The following is an 18035-nucleotide window of genomic DNA, read 5'->3' as shown; positions in this document are numbered from 1 at the left end:
GAAGAGATAAAACTCTAGATGCTTAAGAAATAGCAGGACATTTTGAGTAAATTTATACTCTTACATTTTAATTTTGAGATGAGATGAATAAGTTCTTACTAAGATATCGTTGACCAAAAATGACTCCAGATGAAAGAAAGAATCTGACCAGCCCTGTTACTATCAGTGAAATTCCAGATACACTCTGAAGATTAGGCTAATACAACCAAATTCTGACAAGATAATATGAGGGAAAAAATAAGCCAGCCATATTCATAAGCTTAGATACAAAAATCCTAAGCAAAATATTGGTAAACCAGATGCAGGAACATTCAAAAATAGTTTGTCAGGACCAAGTTGGGCTTATCCTAGATATGTACAGTCTAGGATTTGAAAATGAATTATTTACTACACTAACAGTAAACAGAAATCATTAATCATTCCAGTTGATACAGAGAAAGCATTCTGATAAATTCAGCTTCTAGTCATGGTTTGTTTTTTTAAAAAATCAATCTAACTAAAAATAATTGCTGTATAACAGGGCATGAGAGATGAAGAAGGAGAGCTGGCTGTAGTTTTGTATAGAATATTTAGGGTAAGTCTCATTGAGAAGGTGACATTTGAGCAGACGCTAGACAGAGGTGGTGAAGTTAGGTGAGGAAGAGCCGGTGTAAAGGTCCAGATGTTAGAGAAGGTCTGGGATCTTCAAAGCACAGTAAGAAGTCAAATGTGGCCACAATATATGGAGAGAGAAAGTGAGAGCAGTAAGAGAGGAGGTGAGAGAGGTAACCTAGACAATGAGATGAAGACAGAATTCATAGGCCTTGGGGACCACTGTAGACTTCGGATGTTAATCTGAAATAGGAAGCCATTTGACCAGGTGTTTATCATTTGTATTAATTTTTTTTTTGCTAGTTTAAGTGATATATAATGATACCATCATTTTCAATTTTGTCTTTGTTAAGAGGTGATTTTTTTTTTTTTTTGGTGACATTCTACCTTTTCTATTTCTGTTTGCCAATTTATTTTTTGAATTTAACAGCTTTTTGAGAATTAATTCCCATACCACACAGTTCACCTGTTTAAAATGTACACTTCAGTGGGTTTTAGTATATTTATTGTTGTATCCCCATCATCACAATCTAGTTTTAGAACATTTTTGTGTCCCCTAAAGGGAACCCTGTACTCCATTAGCTGTCACTGCCCATTCTGTACAACCATATCCTCTATCCCCAAAGCCCAAGCAACGACTATCTATTGTCTTCCTCTCTAGATTTGCCTATTCTGTTATACATTTTGTATAAATGGAATCATACAATATGTGGTCTTTTGTGAGCTTCTTTCACTTGGCATACTGCTTTCAAGGTTCATCCATGTTGTAGCATGTGTCAGTACTTCATTTCTTTTCATTGCTAAATAATATTCCATTGTACAGATACATCACATTTCATTTATTCATTCACCAGTTGGTGGGTATTTGGGTTGTTTCCACTTTTGAGTGATGATAAATAGAACCACTACAAACATTCCTGCACAGGTGTTTATGTGGATATAAGTTCTCATGTCTCTTGGGTTTATGCCTAGGAGTGTAATTTCTGGGTTATATGGCAACTTATTGGTTTATTTAGCAGAAAGAGATCTAGAGTTGACCTTCCATATTTTTATCTATTATTTGTATCTCAAGGTAGTATATTTCAAAAATGTTTCATATTTTTCGCAGTAGCTTTTGTTTTTTCCTTTTCACTGTTGTTAAACAGAAGTTTGGGATTTTTAAACATATATGCAATCATCTCGTTTCTGATGACAGAATCCATTTATTAGTCATCACAAATGGTCCTAACAGCATCTGGGATTCTGTTTCCCGCTATTCTTTAGTAAAGTCAAACATGTTTTTATTATTAATCCTCTGATGATCTGGAGCTGATTTCTCGTTTTCTTTAAAGGTGACTTGAGAGAGGAGGCGGGTGGTGAGGACTTTTAGTGAGGTGGAAGCAGTGGTGATTTGAAGGATTTCCAGAAGAACAAGATGACAGCTGCCCTCTGTCGGCTTTGCTTAGGGAGCTCCTGGCAAGACGACGGAGGGAGTGGTGAGAAGGGACAGTAGTCGTTAGTAAAATGTCACTGTGATCATTGTAACTTTAATGTTGCAAAGGGTCACGTTTAGGGCACACTTCTGAACCCTGCCTGTCTCGTGGTCTTCCCAAGGCCCACACGTTCTGGAATTTACTTCTCCTTCATTGCCATCTTGTTTCTCCTTCTTTTAAAAGAAGACTGATTACACACTAGGGTTGTAAGAGATGGTAAGAGGCTGTATGATTTCCAGTCGTGCTTATCACATTGAATCACTCTCTTTCTGGATTTCAGAACTAACTTTAAAGTCAATTCAAAATGTCAGTTGCTTTGGTGTAGTGGGTATAAAAGGCAGGGAATGTGCAAAAGTCATGGGTCTCTCTGCCTCCGATTTGGGACTCTCGGGTTTGAGATTTGAGCCGTAGACATAGGTCTGGAAAACTAGATGGTTGGATCCAGCTGCAGAAAGTTCACCGCGTATTGATATAAGGCAAAAACAGGCTGTAGGGCTTGTGAGGCTCTTCACATATTCAGCTTGGGCGGGATAGAAGAATAGTGGTGGGGCTTCCCTGGTGGCGCAGTGGTTGAGAGTCCGCCTGCCGATGCAGCGGACACGGGTTCGTGCCCCGGTCCGGGAGGATCCCACATGCCGCGAAGCGGCTGGGCCCGTGAGCCATGGCCGCTGAGCCTGCGCGTCCGGAGCCTGTGCTCGGCAGCGGGAGAGGCCACAGCAGTGAGAGGCCCGCGTACCGCAAAAGAAAAAAAAGAATACTGAGCTTTCTAAGGTAGAATAAGGGCCGTAGATTTTATTGAGGTCGTTTTGCTACAGTTCTAGTTTGTCTTTGATCTTATATATATTGTCATGCCATTAATAACTAAAGCTTTTGTAACTGTAGTTTTAAAACATTCTCCTGGGTTCTGGACCGCTCTCTGATGCTTAGTAGCAGGGTAACCTTCAGCAGATTACTTACTTATTCTCTTTAGGTCTGAGATTCCTCACCTGTAAAATAAGAATTAAAACTGTATCCATCTACTAGAGTAGTTGTGAGGGTTGAAAGCACAGTGCCTGGAATACCTGAAGTGCTTGGCATTTTAGCTCTCACTGTTATTGCCTCCAAGTAGAGTCCACATTGTGCTAAACGTGCAAATCAGCATTAGCGTAACCCTTAGCTGGGATCTAAGGACATGTGTTTTCATGTTCTGTGTCCTACATTTGAAAGTGGGTTGGAGAATGAGAGTAGAAACAGTGATCCTCCAATAGCTAACGATGCCAAATGGTTCTCTGAGAAGAAAGGGTGTTGAACAGTTAAGACCAAACTCTTAAAACCAGAAACAATCGGAAATAATGTTGGGTTGGAAATAGTAGTATCTGTTTTCACTTATCATTATAATAGAATCAAACTTTTTCATCCTTAACAAAATAACATGCACATTGATATTTGGCAGCTGAAAATCATTCAGGTAATCCACTCAGAAGACTCCCCAAAATAAAAGCAGTGGCTTTCAGCCAACTGTAGGTAAAGTAAATAACGTGGAAGAAAACACAGGTGTTAGCCTCCTTTATCATTGTCACCCAACATACAATAAAATCTCACATCACTTAAGCAGAGAAGAGTCTGAATTGTCAAAAGTTAAATTTACAATGATCATTTTTGAAAGAAAGTAAATGGGTATGTCATCGCAGCCGAAATGATTTTAAATGGAGTGCCATTTTATGACCATGAGATACACTAATTGTTTTAATTCAGTTGTTCCAAGAGGGCTTGATAGTACCATTGTTTTTTTTTTTTTTGTCAACTGTGTTTTCAAAGGTAGAGACAGGTTTCAGCCCAGTTACTATTGATTTTTGGATTTCTGTTGTTATTTTTAAATAAAAATGTTAGTCTTTTTGGTGAAAAGCTTTTGAGAGTGCTGTCAGAAGTAGAATTACATGTGGAATGAGCTGTCGGTTACTGATGGCTCCTGACATGATGATAGTCTGATACTAAAACTGAAATGTCTTTACTGGACACTGTGAGTGAGCTTGTTGCTATGCATGAATATTAAAGCACCTTCAAGATCCTTCTCTCTGAGGGCAGCCCTCCTCCCCTGGCCTAAGTAGTCCTCTCCTCGTTTGGGTTCCAGTAACATTGTTTGTACCTCTCTTTTAGTTATGAATTGGGCCTTGCAACACAATTCTTTCTATTTCCTTCTCCCTAATAAAATGTAAGTGCCTTAGGGCGCAAACTGTTAAGCCTTCAGATTAACTTAACAGATAAATTATTGAACATTACTGTATCCAAAATATTGTGCCTCATGGTCTACAAATGTGTCACAACAGCCCTTGTCTTTGTCGTTTGGTTCCTCATAGGGCCTTGTCCCCCCGTTTACTTTTTTCCCGTCTGTTCCATGATGCTCTCTGTTTTCCTCTGACTTCTCTGGCCTCTGCTTCACAATGTACTTTGTCTCTTTCTCTCGTTGACCTGTGAGCGATGCAGATGCCCAAGGTGTTCCTGAGCTGCCTTCCCTTCTCCGTACACACTCTCTAGTTGATCTCATTTATTCTCGTGCATTTAAAACAGCATCCTTATGTCAGTGACTCTTTATTTTATATCTCTAGCCTAGACACTTCAAGTCCACATATTCCACTTGCCTTGAAGTGCCATGGGTGTCAGAAAAATAAATGTCTTACAGAAAACCCTTTATCTTTCCCCCTCCCCAGGAAATCACCTTCACATACCCAGGATTTTGGAAGTGATCTTTGACACATCTTCTCCCTCACCCTCCACATTGAGTCCGTCACCAGGTCCTGTTGATTCTACCTCTAAAATGGATTTTTCCTATAGCACGGCCCGCACGCCAGGCAGGATGGCCCCTTTGGGCCCCTCTGGTCCAAGCACCATAGCGTCTCCAGTGATCTTTTAGAAGCATAAAGCAGCTCACGCCTTACAATCCCTCCTTGATTCTCATTGTTCTTAGGAGGAGATTTAGAAATCCTCAGCATGGCTTCAGGTTCTATGTAATCAGGCCTCCTTTTGCATTCTCACCTCATTCCACACGCCACCTCTGTAATCCAGCAGTGACAGCATTCTTTAAATCCCAGAGACTTGCTGAGTTTCCCCTCCCACAGTTTAGGGTTTGTCCACAGGCTCTACCCTGTGGGGACCCCTTCTATCAGTGAAGCCCACGAACCCTCTCATCTCCTCAACCCCTCAGGCTAAATTAGGTCCCGTCCCCCTTTTAGATCGTGAAGTACCCTGTGCTTTTCTTTTATATCACCTATGGCAGTTGGAAAGATTTATTTCGTTGGACAATTATTTGCTCCATATCAGTCCCCCTCGTTGTCCTGTAAGACACATAAGGGCATTAGGTCTGTTTCATTCACACTTTCAGACCCAGGACTTGACACATTGCGCAGAATCAATAGGTGTTTGTGGAATGGGTAGAATAAATAGGAAGTAAAAGTGCAAAACACATGGAAATACTATACAACAGGATGTGCTTAAAACTTAAGGCTATAACTCACTATATGGAAATAAGTTTCTGACACCCAGGAGAATACCTTCAGTTTGTGACTAAACCAGGCTTGTGCCATTTTCCTGACCTGCCAAACCTTAGTATTCTTATTACCAAAGATAACAGGAAGAGAGCAATTTTTGTCAGTTTGACAACAAATATTTATTGATCCCCTGCTGTACACCTGGTTTTATTTTACAAGCTTGGGGTACAGCTGGGTGATGCTTCTTACTTTCCCATGGGGGACAGACAGGAAACAAGTACAAAGACAATTTCAGCTCTTGGAAAATGCTGCGAACTAAACAAAACAGACCAATGGCCTGGGTGCAGTGGCCAGAGAAGTGCTGTTTGCAAAGGTAACGTGGAGCTGAGGCTGAGTGACAGGGAGTCAGCTAGTGAAGAGCTGAGGGAAGGGCCTTTTAGCCGGGGGAACAGCACATGCCGAAGCCCTGAGGCTGGAACAGCCTGGCCTGTTTGGGGAACAGAGGGGTGGCCAGGGGTCCTGGAGAGTCAGGAAGGAAGGGCAAGCGCAGAGTCCGAGAGACCCTGGCTGAGCATCCTGCCTCTCCCCGTAGTGGCTGTTTATCACAGAGCGCGGACGATCGCGATGTCTGGCTCGTAGCAATGTTGCTACGTCCGATGATGAGAGGAAACTTGAGTGGTAATGCACATCGCTGATAACCTGCCTTCCATAGAACTTATGTCCAGGAGAAACTAGTCGAGTCAATGTCAAACTAGTGGCTGTGTTTAATGGTTTACTAATAGATTACCTTTGTAAACTGTGTTGCTGATTACTTACAAACATTCATATTTACATTGATTTCTCACAAAAGGTTAAAAAGCTGAAGCGAGAACTGTCACAGATGAAGCAAGAATTGCTCTATAAAGAACAAGGCTTTGCAACCTTGAAACAGTGAGTATGAAAATACTGAAATTGACTCTCGAATAATCCAAAGCCCCTGAACCGATACAAAGAAAATAGAAGTATAGATTACATAAGAGTTTTCTCAAAGAGAAGTAAAATACGAAGTGCAAAGCTCCTCACCAAAAAAAAAAAAAGCAAAAATCTTGGGAAAATCTATACCCTTGAATAGGTGTGAAATGTTCACTAATCTTTGGCGATCCAAGGAAACCAAAGTGAGAAACTTAGGTTCGTCTCTGGGCCCGCCAGCCTGCTCTCAGTTTGAGGCAGAGCCCAGGAAGGGCCTCCCCCTTCTCTCCGGAGGCTGGGCTCTGTAAGCCTGCGCCCGCCGAGCCCTGGGCTCGGGGCCTGTCCGCCTCTGGCAGCCCCAGGGGGACCTAATGCTGTCTGATCTCAGGGAGCAAGTCGGGGGTGTCTGCAGAGGGGCTGAGTGAGTGCCTCAGCTCCCGTGTTCCCTCTGCCCTTTCCTGCTCCATGCTGAAGTCTGCTGGACCCTGGCTCCAGCTTGAGCTCAGTCAAATGAGAATGGAGATGATGGAAGGTAGCAGGATCTGGAAATCCCTGCCCCATTCCCAGCCCCTGGAAGCCACTGCTCTTCTGCTGATGAGGCCCAGACTAACTGAACCCCAGCAGGCACACCAAGACCTTCCAGCTCCCGCAGTGCTCACCCCAGGGTCTCCGATGCAGGGAAGCAGCGATGGTTCATCCAGCACACAACCACAGGGAGGGTTGAAGACATCATCCCTTGAAAGGCATCCAGCTGCTTTTCCCTTCCCTCCTCCTTGCTGCCCGGTTCAGTGCCCCCCGTAGCAATGCAGGATTCATAGGGGCTTCCCTGATCGGCGGGTCTCATGTTCTTCCTTGTCTCCCTTAGCAGTATCCAAGGCAGCAAGGCGTTACCCCGTTAAAGATCCCACGTGTTCGCTGGCCAGGCCACATAAGCTGATTGTTCTGTGTGTTTGGTTGACGAGTTATATTTCGGGACCCCAGTCACTCCTCTTGACCACCAGCCACATGACTTTCATCTCAGACATTTGGTTTACTGGATCAGTTTTGTTTTTGACACTCACCTCACGTGATCATGACCATGATATTCTTTCAGATGCTCCCATCCTGGTGGTTCTCTAACCTGACTGCATATTGGAATAATCTGAGGAGCTCTTAAAAATCCCTGTGTCTTGTCTCCACCCCAAGTCATATTCTGTGAGACCCCCATGTGGTTCTCAGGTCCAGCCCTGTTCAGAGAACCTCAGCTGGTTGCAGAGCGCCCCGAAAAACTCAGCAGACCTGGAATCGCCTAAATGTATTATTTAGTCAGTTGTACATCAGCATAACGGAGGGCTTTGTGGTGGGAGAACCACGAAGCGTTTAGCCACACGTTGCATACTTTTAAGGCACATGAAATTATAACTCATTCACCACTGGGATTAAAGGTTAGCCAAACTTGCTGTTTTTGTTATATTGATGTAACAATGCTGTATTGTTTCAAAGCAGTTTGCTTGCAAGCAATTTTTATAGGAATCCAAGGCATGTTTAAGAATCTGTCAATAACATTCCACAAGAAAACAATAGACATTTGTTGTAGAAATTCAGGCTTTCTCTTGCAGTGATTCTAATCCGCTGAACCAAGAGCAGAAAGATAGGATATCTAACATCAGATTCCTCTCGTAGATCAAAATAAAGCTATAGACAAAATAAAGCTGTTTTCATCCAGATGTTCAACACCGTACTACTAGAAGATCGAATAATAATTGATTGAACCCAGAGACCATACTTTTCAAGAAACCACATTCCTGGTACTATAAGGGGACTTTTTACTTGGGTTACGACAAAATATATTTCAGGAAAAGATTTATACAGAACCCCACTGCAGGATTCTGTAACTTTTCACTTATTCACAATAAAATGGAAACATTTTGTGGAATCTGGAATTAGGATGTAATTTAAACCCCGGTTTTTATTTTACTTGATGCAATAGTTTATGCTGGATGAATGAATGTAGTTTTATTCTTTACGTTATTCATTTCAGACTGTGGTCCCAAAGTTGACTTTGGCCTAAGCGATAGTGTAGCTTATGTGTAGGTGGACGCCAGGAAGAGAAGCATATTTCCGCTTTGCCACCTCCAGTGTTCACTCAAAACTGGAAAATGGAAAGTGCTGAAACACCCAGCAAGCCAAGAGTATATACAGAATCTATGAAAGTTTGGCTCAGGGGGTACACATTTTCCAGGGAAGGCATGCAAATGGTAAGATATAGGGAAAAAATTAACTATAGGGTACCCAGAAACCAAAAACAATGTTGGATGAAAGTAAAATTGTATTTCTCAAGAAGAAAAAGCACAGTACGTACTTCGTTTTAAAAAAAAAAAGTCAGCAACTTATGCTGATACTTTATTTTATGGTCAGTTAGGGTCAAAAGAGAGAAAAAGGGGGAGATGAAAAGTGGAGGAGAAAAAGGAAAAACGTGGAGGTAGAGGGCAAAAGCAATAGTTAAAGTAGAAATGTTCGGAAAAAGGGAAAGAAAGACCAAAAGGGGTTCCCTGGTGAATGCTGCATGGAGGTGGTTCTTGTCGTATTTAACATTTGATTGAGCAGTGTCTGTCCGAGAAATTCTCATCTATTTTTAAAGCTCTCTGACATTTAAATTAGCAGTCATGAAGTAGCCCTGCTTTTATTTTTCAATATTAAAGTTTCTTTCTGAAAACTACTCACTGGCTTTTATTTTCAAATGTCAAAGTTGATTTCTGAATTAAAGATTTGTTTTACTATTAAATTCTGAAGGTTTTATACAAATCGGAAGAAATTACTTGGGCTTTAGAAACTGCCTTTGACAGTTTGAGATACCTATATTACTAGCTGTTTCATGAAATCTCACAGATTGTTTTTCTTATTAAAATAAGCTTTTTGCCTCAACTAAGTGAGTAGATACACACTTAAGGGTGTCAACAATTTCATTGATAAAGCCCTCCTGAAATAAATATAATCAACCAATATTCAAACTACTTCTGGGGTTCTTATCAAATATTCTAAATGTAATAGTCATAAGAGCCCCAAGCCTAAGTCGTTCATGTCGAGGACAGTTGTGTTACTTAGCTAAGTGTTTATGCAATTTAGAAGCTAAATTTGCATAGACTTTCTGGTCTCAGTTTCTTTTTTTGGAAGAAACATGACTAGGTAATCTCTAGGGTCCCTTCCCATCACAAATACTTTGTGTATGTGTGTGCACGCACACGCATATATGTTTAATTCAGTGACTTCATTGGTTATACTTTTTTATAGAATGACCTTATGATAAAATTAATTTTATTCTCTTGGGTTCTTTAAGACTTTAATTATTTGTTCAGCATCGTAAAATATTTTCTAAAATGGTACTTGTTATCTACAAGTACCATTTTAGTTATCAAGTTATCTACAAACTGCACTTGTTTGGGTAAACTTTGGAAGAGTGAATAAGATAATAATTGTGTTAGTTTTTTTTTTTACTTTTCAGACTATGCCCTTCACGTTGAAATAAATACAAATTATTAAGTGTTTTAAACCAAATTAGGTCAGAGCCAGTTTTCTGTGATTTAATAGGTGCCATAACTCTGGAGAGTCTGTGACTAAGACAAGGATATGTCTGAGAACGCATGTAATAGCGTTGTTGGCTGATGGGCAGAGATGTGGCATGTGTCCCTGAAGGGAAGCCCAGGCTCTTTCCTGATGAGTCCCAGGCAGCATAGGTGGTGGGGAGAACCAGGAGAGTGATGGTGAAGAAAATGTTGAACCGTTTTTTTTTTTAATTAGGTAATTTGGTTGGGCCCTTCGACTACAAAGATTAGGTTACATGAAATCCTCTGACACAGGGTGACCCTATGAACTGTAAGGACATTTGGTGAGCAGATCTGCAGGGGCAGTAAATAAGCTCATCGGGGGGCTCTTTATTCAACGTTGGTGGACAAATGAACACATCTGCTGCCCCCTTGTTCCTAGATTTGAACTCATTCAGCAAGGCGAGCAATTTACCTTGACTCATAACTGTCGTAAAAGAAGAATACATTTCATATATCTAAAAAGAAATAAGAAACTAACCAAGCAATCCAAATATTACAGGATAGTCACTAGTATAAATAAAAATCACTACCCTTTATTAAAGGTCACTAAGCTGTAGGCACTGTGCTAGGTTTTGCACACACATCGCAGCATGTAAAATTAGGTGGCAGTGATGAATCCTGAGGTTCCTGTGCTCGCCCAGTTTATTGGCATTTCTGTCCTTCTGCTTCCCCGTGTCCTGAACCTTTGTCAGGATCAGCATGAGATGAGGCTTGAGTGCAGCCAGCGGTGGGATCACCCAGACAGGCTGGAAGCCAAAAGCCTGGCCCTGAAGGTGATTACAGTGGACTGGGGGTGAAGTGGGGCATGGGAGGGCTCTCAGCTCCAAGTGATCAGAAGAGAAAGGAGAGAGCTTCATCAGCTTGAAACTGGTGTGTGTGAGTCACGCAGTAAAAATTAGCCAACTAAGACAACCCCAAACCCAATTCCTATCTCTTTAACTTGTACATTCGGTTATTCTTTGATTTTTCTTTTTTCCTTTCCTCTTTTAACAGAATTGATAAAAAAATGTCTGGAGGCCAGAGTGGCTATGAACTTAGTGAAGCCAAAGCCATCCTAACTGAACTGAAGTCTATCAGAAAGGCTATTAGCTCAGGAGAAAAAGAAAAACAAGATCTGATGCAGGTATGTGTTGGAACATTTTTTCAAGTCACACTGCTACCTTCTTGGGCCTCAGAAGCTTTCCTTGAGGCAGAAGTTCTCCATCGGAGTCTGGAAGGCCCTTTACCACCACACAAACCCCACTTCTGCCCCATCCATACGGAATTTGGTCCCGTAGGAGATTGTTATAGGCACTGAGCCAGCCACCTGCCTTGGAAGAAAACAGATTGGTTCCAAGGTTCTGATATGCTTATTTGAAAGGCAGACTTTGGATGACCTTTGAGACAGGGGCTGCTGGATCCTGGAGCCCATCTAAGGAGATTAGCATCTTGGTGCACCCTGTAACTCACTGCAAACTTCATGTGGCGCCCTGATAAGCAGGGTTATCTAACTCAGTGATCCTCAGCCCAGGGTACAGAAAGGGTATGTCACCTGCTGTCAGTAAGTAGATGAGATGCCTTGAGGAGAGGGGGAAGGGGTGTGAGGAACTTAGAAAAGCTATTCCCCACCCCAGGAGATTCCGAGATGCTAGCTGGGGGTGGCAGGGAGAACGCTGACCCAGCTGGGGGACATCTGTATAGTCACCCTGGGAGAGATGCTAATGGCAGTAGACCCCCTCATTACACCTGTACACTTCTCACCTTATGGGTCTGAGCTCCAGTGACCCAGCCTTACGTGTAGAGAAAACAACCATTCAGCGATCAATATTCTGCATGTTGAGTATCTATATTTAGCAGATACAGTCAAGTTTTTTAAAGAGATATCTCTTCCTCCTCTTCCCTCCCTTCCATCTCATAATTATCACAAGCACTGAGAAGTCTTTGCAATATTTCAGATATTTGGAGTTCTTTATCTAGCTGGGTGAGGATTTAGTCTGTGTCTTTCAAAAAATGTTAGAGCCCGTGGTAAACAGAACCTCTGCATTTAAGTACCAAATTCAGCTACTTCATGTCAGTTTCCAAAATGCTGGTTGAATGTGGGTGAATATTGTTGAACCCATATAATTTTGCATTTGGGGAATTCTGAAATAACTTGCAAGAAGCGATCAAATAGAAAAGACTGACTTAAAATACTGACTTTGTGCCAGGCAGTCTTCTGCCTGCCTTGCATAGAAATACTTCATTTAATTCTCACAACAGCCTAAAGATAGGCTCTGTTATTATCCTCAACCCGTAGACAAGAAAACAGCAGTGTGGAGAAGTTGTTACTTGGTTAAAGTCACACAGCAGGTAAGTGGCAGGACTGAGGTTCAAACCCAGGCAGTCTTGCTCTAGAATATGTGGTTCTAATGAATGTGTAGCACATACAGAACTTCACTTGGATGTACTTTTTGTTGTTCTGCAATGATCCTGCCAATTAAATCAGTCACTCCTGAAAAGCACAAAATAAGTCCTTTGAAAAAAGTTAACGGAACTTGAACAGAGTTAAATTGGAACCCCATAATTTAGCAATTTCAGGTCCTCTTTGATTCTTTCTGTAAACTTTGGATTTATACATAGGCCAGATTAAATTTAAAAGCTAGATTCCTTTTTAATTACTAAAATATAAAAAATAATTAATAAATACAGGAATCAACAGTAGAGCAGAAAGGGACATTAGTTATCTTCTATGACTTTTAAACCTCTTTGACTGTGACCCAGAGTAAGAAATACATTATATTTTACATCAAAACCCAGTAATACAAATGTCTTTAACCATAGATACACACACCAAATTTCACAGAAATATGCCTGCTTTTAATACTAGTAATATACTTTGATTTTACTTTCTAGTCTCTTCTATTTCATTTAAAAGCATACTAGTCATCGGGGCTTCCCCGGTGGCGCAGTGGTTGAGAGTCCGCCTGCCGATGCAGGGGACACGGGTTCGTGCCCCGGTCCTGGAGGATCCCACATGCCGCGGAGCGGCTGGGCCCATGAGCCATGGCCGCTGAGCCTGCGCGTCCGGAGCCTGTGCTCTGCAACGGGAGAGGCCACAACAGTGAGAGGCCCGCGTACCGAAAACAAACAAACAAACAAAAAAACATACTAGTCATGACCTACTAAATTGATTGAGTGCATGGTCATAGGTTTGAAAAATATACGTCTTTTTACCGTTTGCATGAAAAAATAGAAAAGACTTGTCCAAAGTCCCTAAGAGGTTTCTTCATTCTTTTCTATAATATATTGTTTGATGTGACCATTTAAGTTTTATCCCTCATGCATATACATTTTGTATAAATATGCCTTTGAAAGAAAATAGAGAAGGTTAGGTGAAAGAAAATAGAGAAGGTTAGGTAAAAAAAAATATCAGATCTCTGATATTTCTAATTTCTTATCGTGAGAATTTTAAATATCAGGATGAAATCCTGGCTCTTCTTAAAGTTGATAGTAATGAGCTTCTTACATTTTTATTAGTGTTTTGTACGGGGGGTCTTTGGTAGCAATTTAAATTTTTTCCTTTTTAATACTCTCACTGACTCACATCCTCCCTCTAAAGTAAACTCACTCTATGAAAACCCGGGTGCCGACACCAGTCACGTTCACTTGTAATCAGGCACTTTCCCAGACCAAACATCAGCGCAGGTACTGAGTGACTGTGGCTTCTGGGCCTCCATTTCCTAACCTCTAACATCTATGTGAGCTAAATAATCTCCTGGATCCTGTCCAGATGTCAAATGGCACAACTGCAGAAGTCTTCTAGGCAGGAAGTTTGCCTGCTTTAGGTGTCCTATGCTTCCATAATTCCTACTGCATAAAGTGGGTAGTTCTTATTAAAATAGACTTCTTTTTAACAGAATTTTAAAAATAAGAAATGCATGTATTAAATATAAAGATACCATTAGTCACAGGGTGAATAATTCCCAGGCTGTCTTGGGAAAGATAAGGTAACCTGTTTAATATGATCTTACATATTTTCAAAGTCCTGTGTGGATGTGCAAAAATTATGTTCTACTCTTATTTTTTTCAAGAATTTAAAGTGACAAGTACCTATTAAGATAAAGTAGTTGTTTTTTCCATTGAGATTAGCTTAATTTTACCTGGTGGGGAAGTTTCATGCTCTTAAATGTTCAGCTTTATGAAGTACTTTGTATTTCCTGAACAGAGTCTTGCTAAGCTGCAGGAGCGGTTTCACTTGGACCAGAGCATTGGCAGATCTGAGCCAGACTTGAGATCCAGTCCTGTGAACTCTCATTTATCTCTCTCCAGACAGACCCTGGATGCCGGGTCACAAACAAGCATTTCCGGGGATGTAAGTTATCCACGTGGAAGGGTTGGCCCCGGCACTGTCCTGACGGGCCCTGATTACAATACCAATGGCAAATGGAACAGGGGCCAGGAAGGTGGTGCGAATTCCAGCTGTGTGCATTCAGCATTTCATACTCATAAGATTGGATTTAAAAATCTTAGCCTTATCTTTTCTGCCTAGGTGCCAAAGCATATCAGAATTTGTCCATATGAATAGCTTTGTTCAAACTTTCTCATACTGTATTTATTCAGAGACTCTATTGAAAGGCGAGAGACACATGAAAATTTGAGTTTTTCCTATGAAGTTTAGAGTCTTAGACATTAAGGTCCTTCTAAATAAGCATTAAGGCTAATGAGAAACAAATATATGCCTTTAAAAACTAACCAAAAAATTTGTTTTTATAAATCTGAACTTGATTATATCAAAACATTTGATTGGTGGTTTATACCTGGCATTTGAAAATATTTAATGTGGCTCGAATATTATTACCAGTTTGTATTCTACCTTTTGGGACACCATTAGTAGATGTTTACTTTTCAATAAGTTCCAGTTATTTTTGTATTCTCTATACTTCTTTGAATTCTGTGCTATGAAAGTAAAACAGGTAGAGATCAACAGTAGGGCTTACCTGTTTGAAAAATTAATTTTCGAAGTAATTTATTTTATGTTTATGCATTTGAAAGTTAGATGATGGAAATTTTGGCTCATAGAGACAAGGAAATTAGTTCCAGTTCATAAATTTTATTGACCTGTACACCCTTCATAAACTCTTAGATACCAGAAACATTTACCTGATATTTTTAATCTTGAATTTAATGTGTGGAGAAAAGGACGTTAAAGTCTTTGAAAAACAGACAAGCTTGTATTAAAAAAGAAATGTTTTGTCCCTACTGAGACTATAAAGTAAGTGCCTTTTCAAACTGGTGTTCCCATCTTCTTTAGCTTTGCAATTACTTGCACTTCCTAGAAACAAAAGCAGTTTACTTCATTCATTTGCAGAGTTAATTGACTTTTTCCCTTTTGTTTTTTACTAGATCGGAGTGAGAAGTAGATCAAATTTGGCTGAAAAGGTCAGGCTGAGCCTCCAGTATGAAGAAGCCAAAAGAAGGTAACAGCAGGGGAGCTGGGTAGCGGTCAGTGGGTAGTCAGCTGGCTCACCCGGATTTCCTTTTCCAGAATTCATCTTTACTCACGTAGGGACGTCTGCTGGGCGCTCGCCACCGTTCTTACCCAGGTCACCCTTCAGATCTTAGAATATAAGGGTTACGGGGTCCCCTCCCCCGAAAGCTGAAGAACAAGGAGAATTAATGAGAAGGGTGGGAATGAAACTTTCCCCTTCATTCTGGAAGGAAGAAGCTTTGAGCTTGTACGGTACTTCCTTACTCACAATTCAAAGTGCGGAGGTTGGTTTCTCAGATAGAAATGTGATACCGTGGCTCAGGTGCAGGGCTTGGTAGCAGCTGAGGAGTCTGAAGGTAAAGAGCTTCAAGCGTCTTCCTTGGCTTGAAGGGAAGAGCCCCTGCTGACGTCCTGGGGGATGCTGAGCTGTCTGCCGTGTCACTCACTTCAGGGAGTGTTTCCCTCCTTGACCCTCTCAATTCTTCTTCAGCCCTGCCTCGATAACTTTTTCTTACCTTGTGACTCTGCTGGGGAAGGCCTGGGAGACTCCTCTGTCCTTGCCTCGGTGACAGACTCAGCTGGTTGTCATAATGTAGGAACTGAATTTGTTCTGAGAGAGAGGGTCATACTGATACATTTCATTATTTTCCTTTTAAGAGTGTAAAAATGCTGCTGTTTTATTATTTAGGAAGGCATTGGGTGACAAACCTGCATTATCATGAACATGAACAGTTCGGCTGAGAACATACTGGAGCATCGTGGCTTCCCACCACAAGGAAGCCCGTAAGATGGATACTGGAATATATCCATTATTATTGGTGATGATGAGAATTTAAAAGTCACTGGCCAGAGTTCTTAGAGGTTGTCTGGCTTTAACAGAGTCTCTATTTGATCTGCCTAAATATAATATTTGCCTCTGGGTAGCCTCTGTTACTAATATTAATATTACTTGGTTCTTTGATTTACTGAAAGAACCCGAAGCTTTGTTCCATAAATCATTAACCACGTGAGCTTGAGCAGGTCACTTAGTCTCTCTGAGCAACATTGCACTCGGCTAATTTTAATGCCTATAAAATTTCCCAGGTAGATTATAAATGGCTTGAGGGTAGGAAACATTTTGTTTACTGTATTGTCTGCTTCTCACATGCCAGGCTGATGCTTTGCCCTCAGTAAGGACTGAGAATTGCTCTGTGCTTTTGTGGCCCAGTGATGTGGAAGCCTGTTTGGGGCCCTCTGGCTATAAGCACGCCCAGTTCCTGAGCTGCCAGAACTCCTAGGTTCTGACGTAAACAAAGCCAGGATCTGGTGTTCTGGTGTCTGGTTTTCTGAAGGAGAATGGCCATAACTCAGAATTAATCTTGGGGACCAGGCCTCATGCCCCGGGGCCCTTGGAGTTTGATGCGACTTCCCTTGGGCCAGCTTGAGCTTCTGCTTTACTTTGGCTCCATGTGGAGCTTACACAGCCCTTCTCCTCCTAGGTGGTCCCGGAAACCTTCATGTTTTCTTGCCCAGAAAGCTATTTCCAAATAAAATTCAAGACCTACCTAATGCCTGATCCCACAAGTAATAGATGCTGTTCTTTCCTTCACTACATTGTTGCTGTCAGTTCAATTGGTTAATTCAGTCACATCAAAACTTAAGACATTAGCTCTTTCCCATTTGGTTGCATTGCTGTTCTATTACCATTGGGGGTTTTATTTTAAAGTTACTAGCGATTCTGACGAGAAGGTAAGTCTCAAGGGTTTATGCATATGTTGAAAACGCTTTTTCTTCCTCAATTCTGAATAAGACGCGGGTTGTGTTCTCCTGAAACCTGTTTTCTCCTCCAGCTTTTGTTTTATGTGCTTAATGAAGCTAATAATGTCTTGCTTAATTTTCCAGTACGTTGAGACAGTTGTTTATGGTTTTGTGGTTAAAGCTGACGAGTAGCTGATGTTACATCTATCATAAGTGCAGACGATGGGTGAAAATCAGAAGTACATTATATGTGCAGTGCAGTTTAAGATGGCAATTTTATTTTTATCTCAAACAAGAAACTTCAGGCAGAAGAATGTGGAACTACTTCCCTTTTTGTCCTGACAACATTTTTTGTTTCGTTTTGATTTATTTATTTATGGCTGTGTTGGGTCTTCGTTGCTGCACGCATGCGTTCTCTAGTTGCAGCAAGCGGGGGCTACTCTTTGTTGTGGTGCGCGGGCTTCTCATTGCGGTGGCTTCTCGTTGCGGAGCACGGCCTCTAGGCGCGCGGGCTTCAGTAGTTGTGGCACGTGGGCTCAGTAGTTGTGGTGCACGGGCTGTAGAGTGCAGGCTCAGTAGTTGTGGCGCACGGGCTTAGCTGCTCCGCGGCATGTGGGATCTTCCCGGACCAGGGCTCGAACCCACGTCCCCTGCATTGACAGGCAGATTCTTAACCACTGCGCCACCAGGGAAGTCCCCTGACAACGTTTCTTGTTCACCTTTTTCTTCTCTTCTACAGCTTTTTACATCAGAAAGGGGAGGAAAACGTCCCCCCTTCTCTATCTGTTTTTCA

The 18035-nt window shown here is 41.5% G+C and overlaps 1 protein-coding gene across 1 annotated transcript in view; it reads left to right on the top strand.

Moving 5' to 3' along the window:
• Nucleotides 1-18035, top strand: part of WWC2 (WW and C2 domain containing 2) — a 162539-nt gene that overhangs the window by 107552 nt on the left and 36952 nt on the right. Inside the window, exons 5-8 of the mRNA XM_029226208.1 lie at nucleotides 6378-6457; nucleotides 11053-11182; nucleotides 14243-14389; nucleotides 15421-15494. Of these exons, the coding sequence (XP_029082041.1) occupies nucleotides 6378-6457; nucleotides 11053-11182; nucleotides 14243-14389; nucleotides 15421-15494 (431 nt within the window). The remainder of the gene's footprint in view (nucleotides 1-6377; nucleotides 6458-11052; nucleotides 11183-14242; nucleotides 14390-15420; nucleotides 15495-18035) is intronic.

This window comes from Monodon monoceros, unplaced genomic scaffold (genome assembly GCF_005190385.1).
Source record: "Monodon monoceros isolate NGI ecotype Baffin Bay Population unplaced genomic scaffold, NGI_Narwhal_1 Super_Scaffold_17, whole genome shotgun sequence".
NCBI lineage: Eukaryota > Metazoa > Chordata > Mammalia > Artiodactyla > Monodontidae > Monodon > Monodon monoceros.
This window is presented reverse-complemented; position numbering and strand designations above follow the sequence as displayed.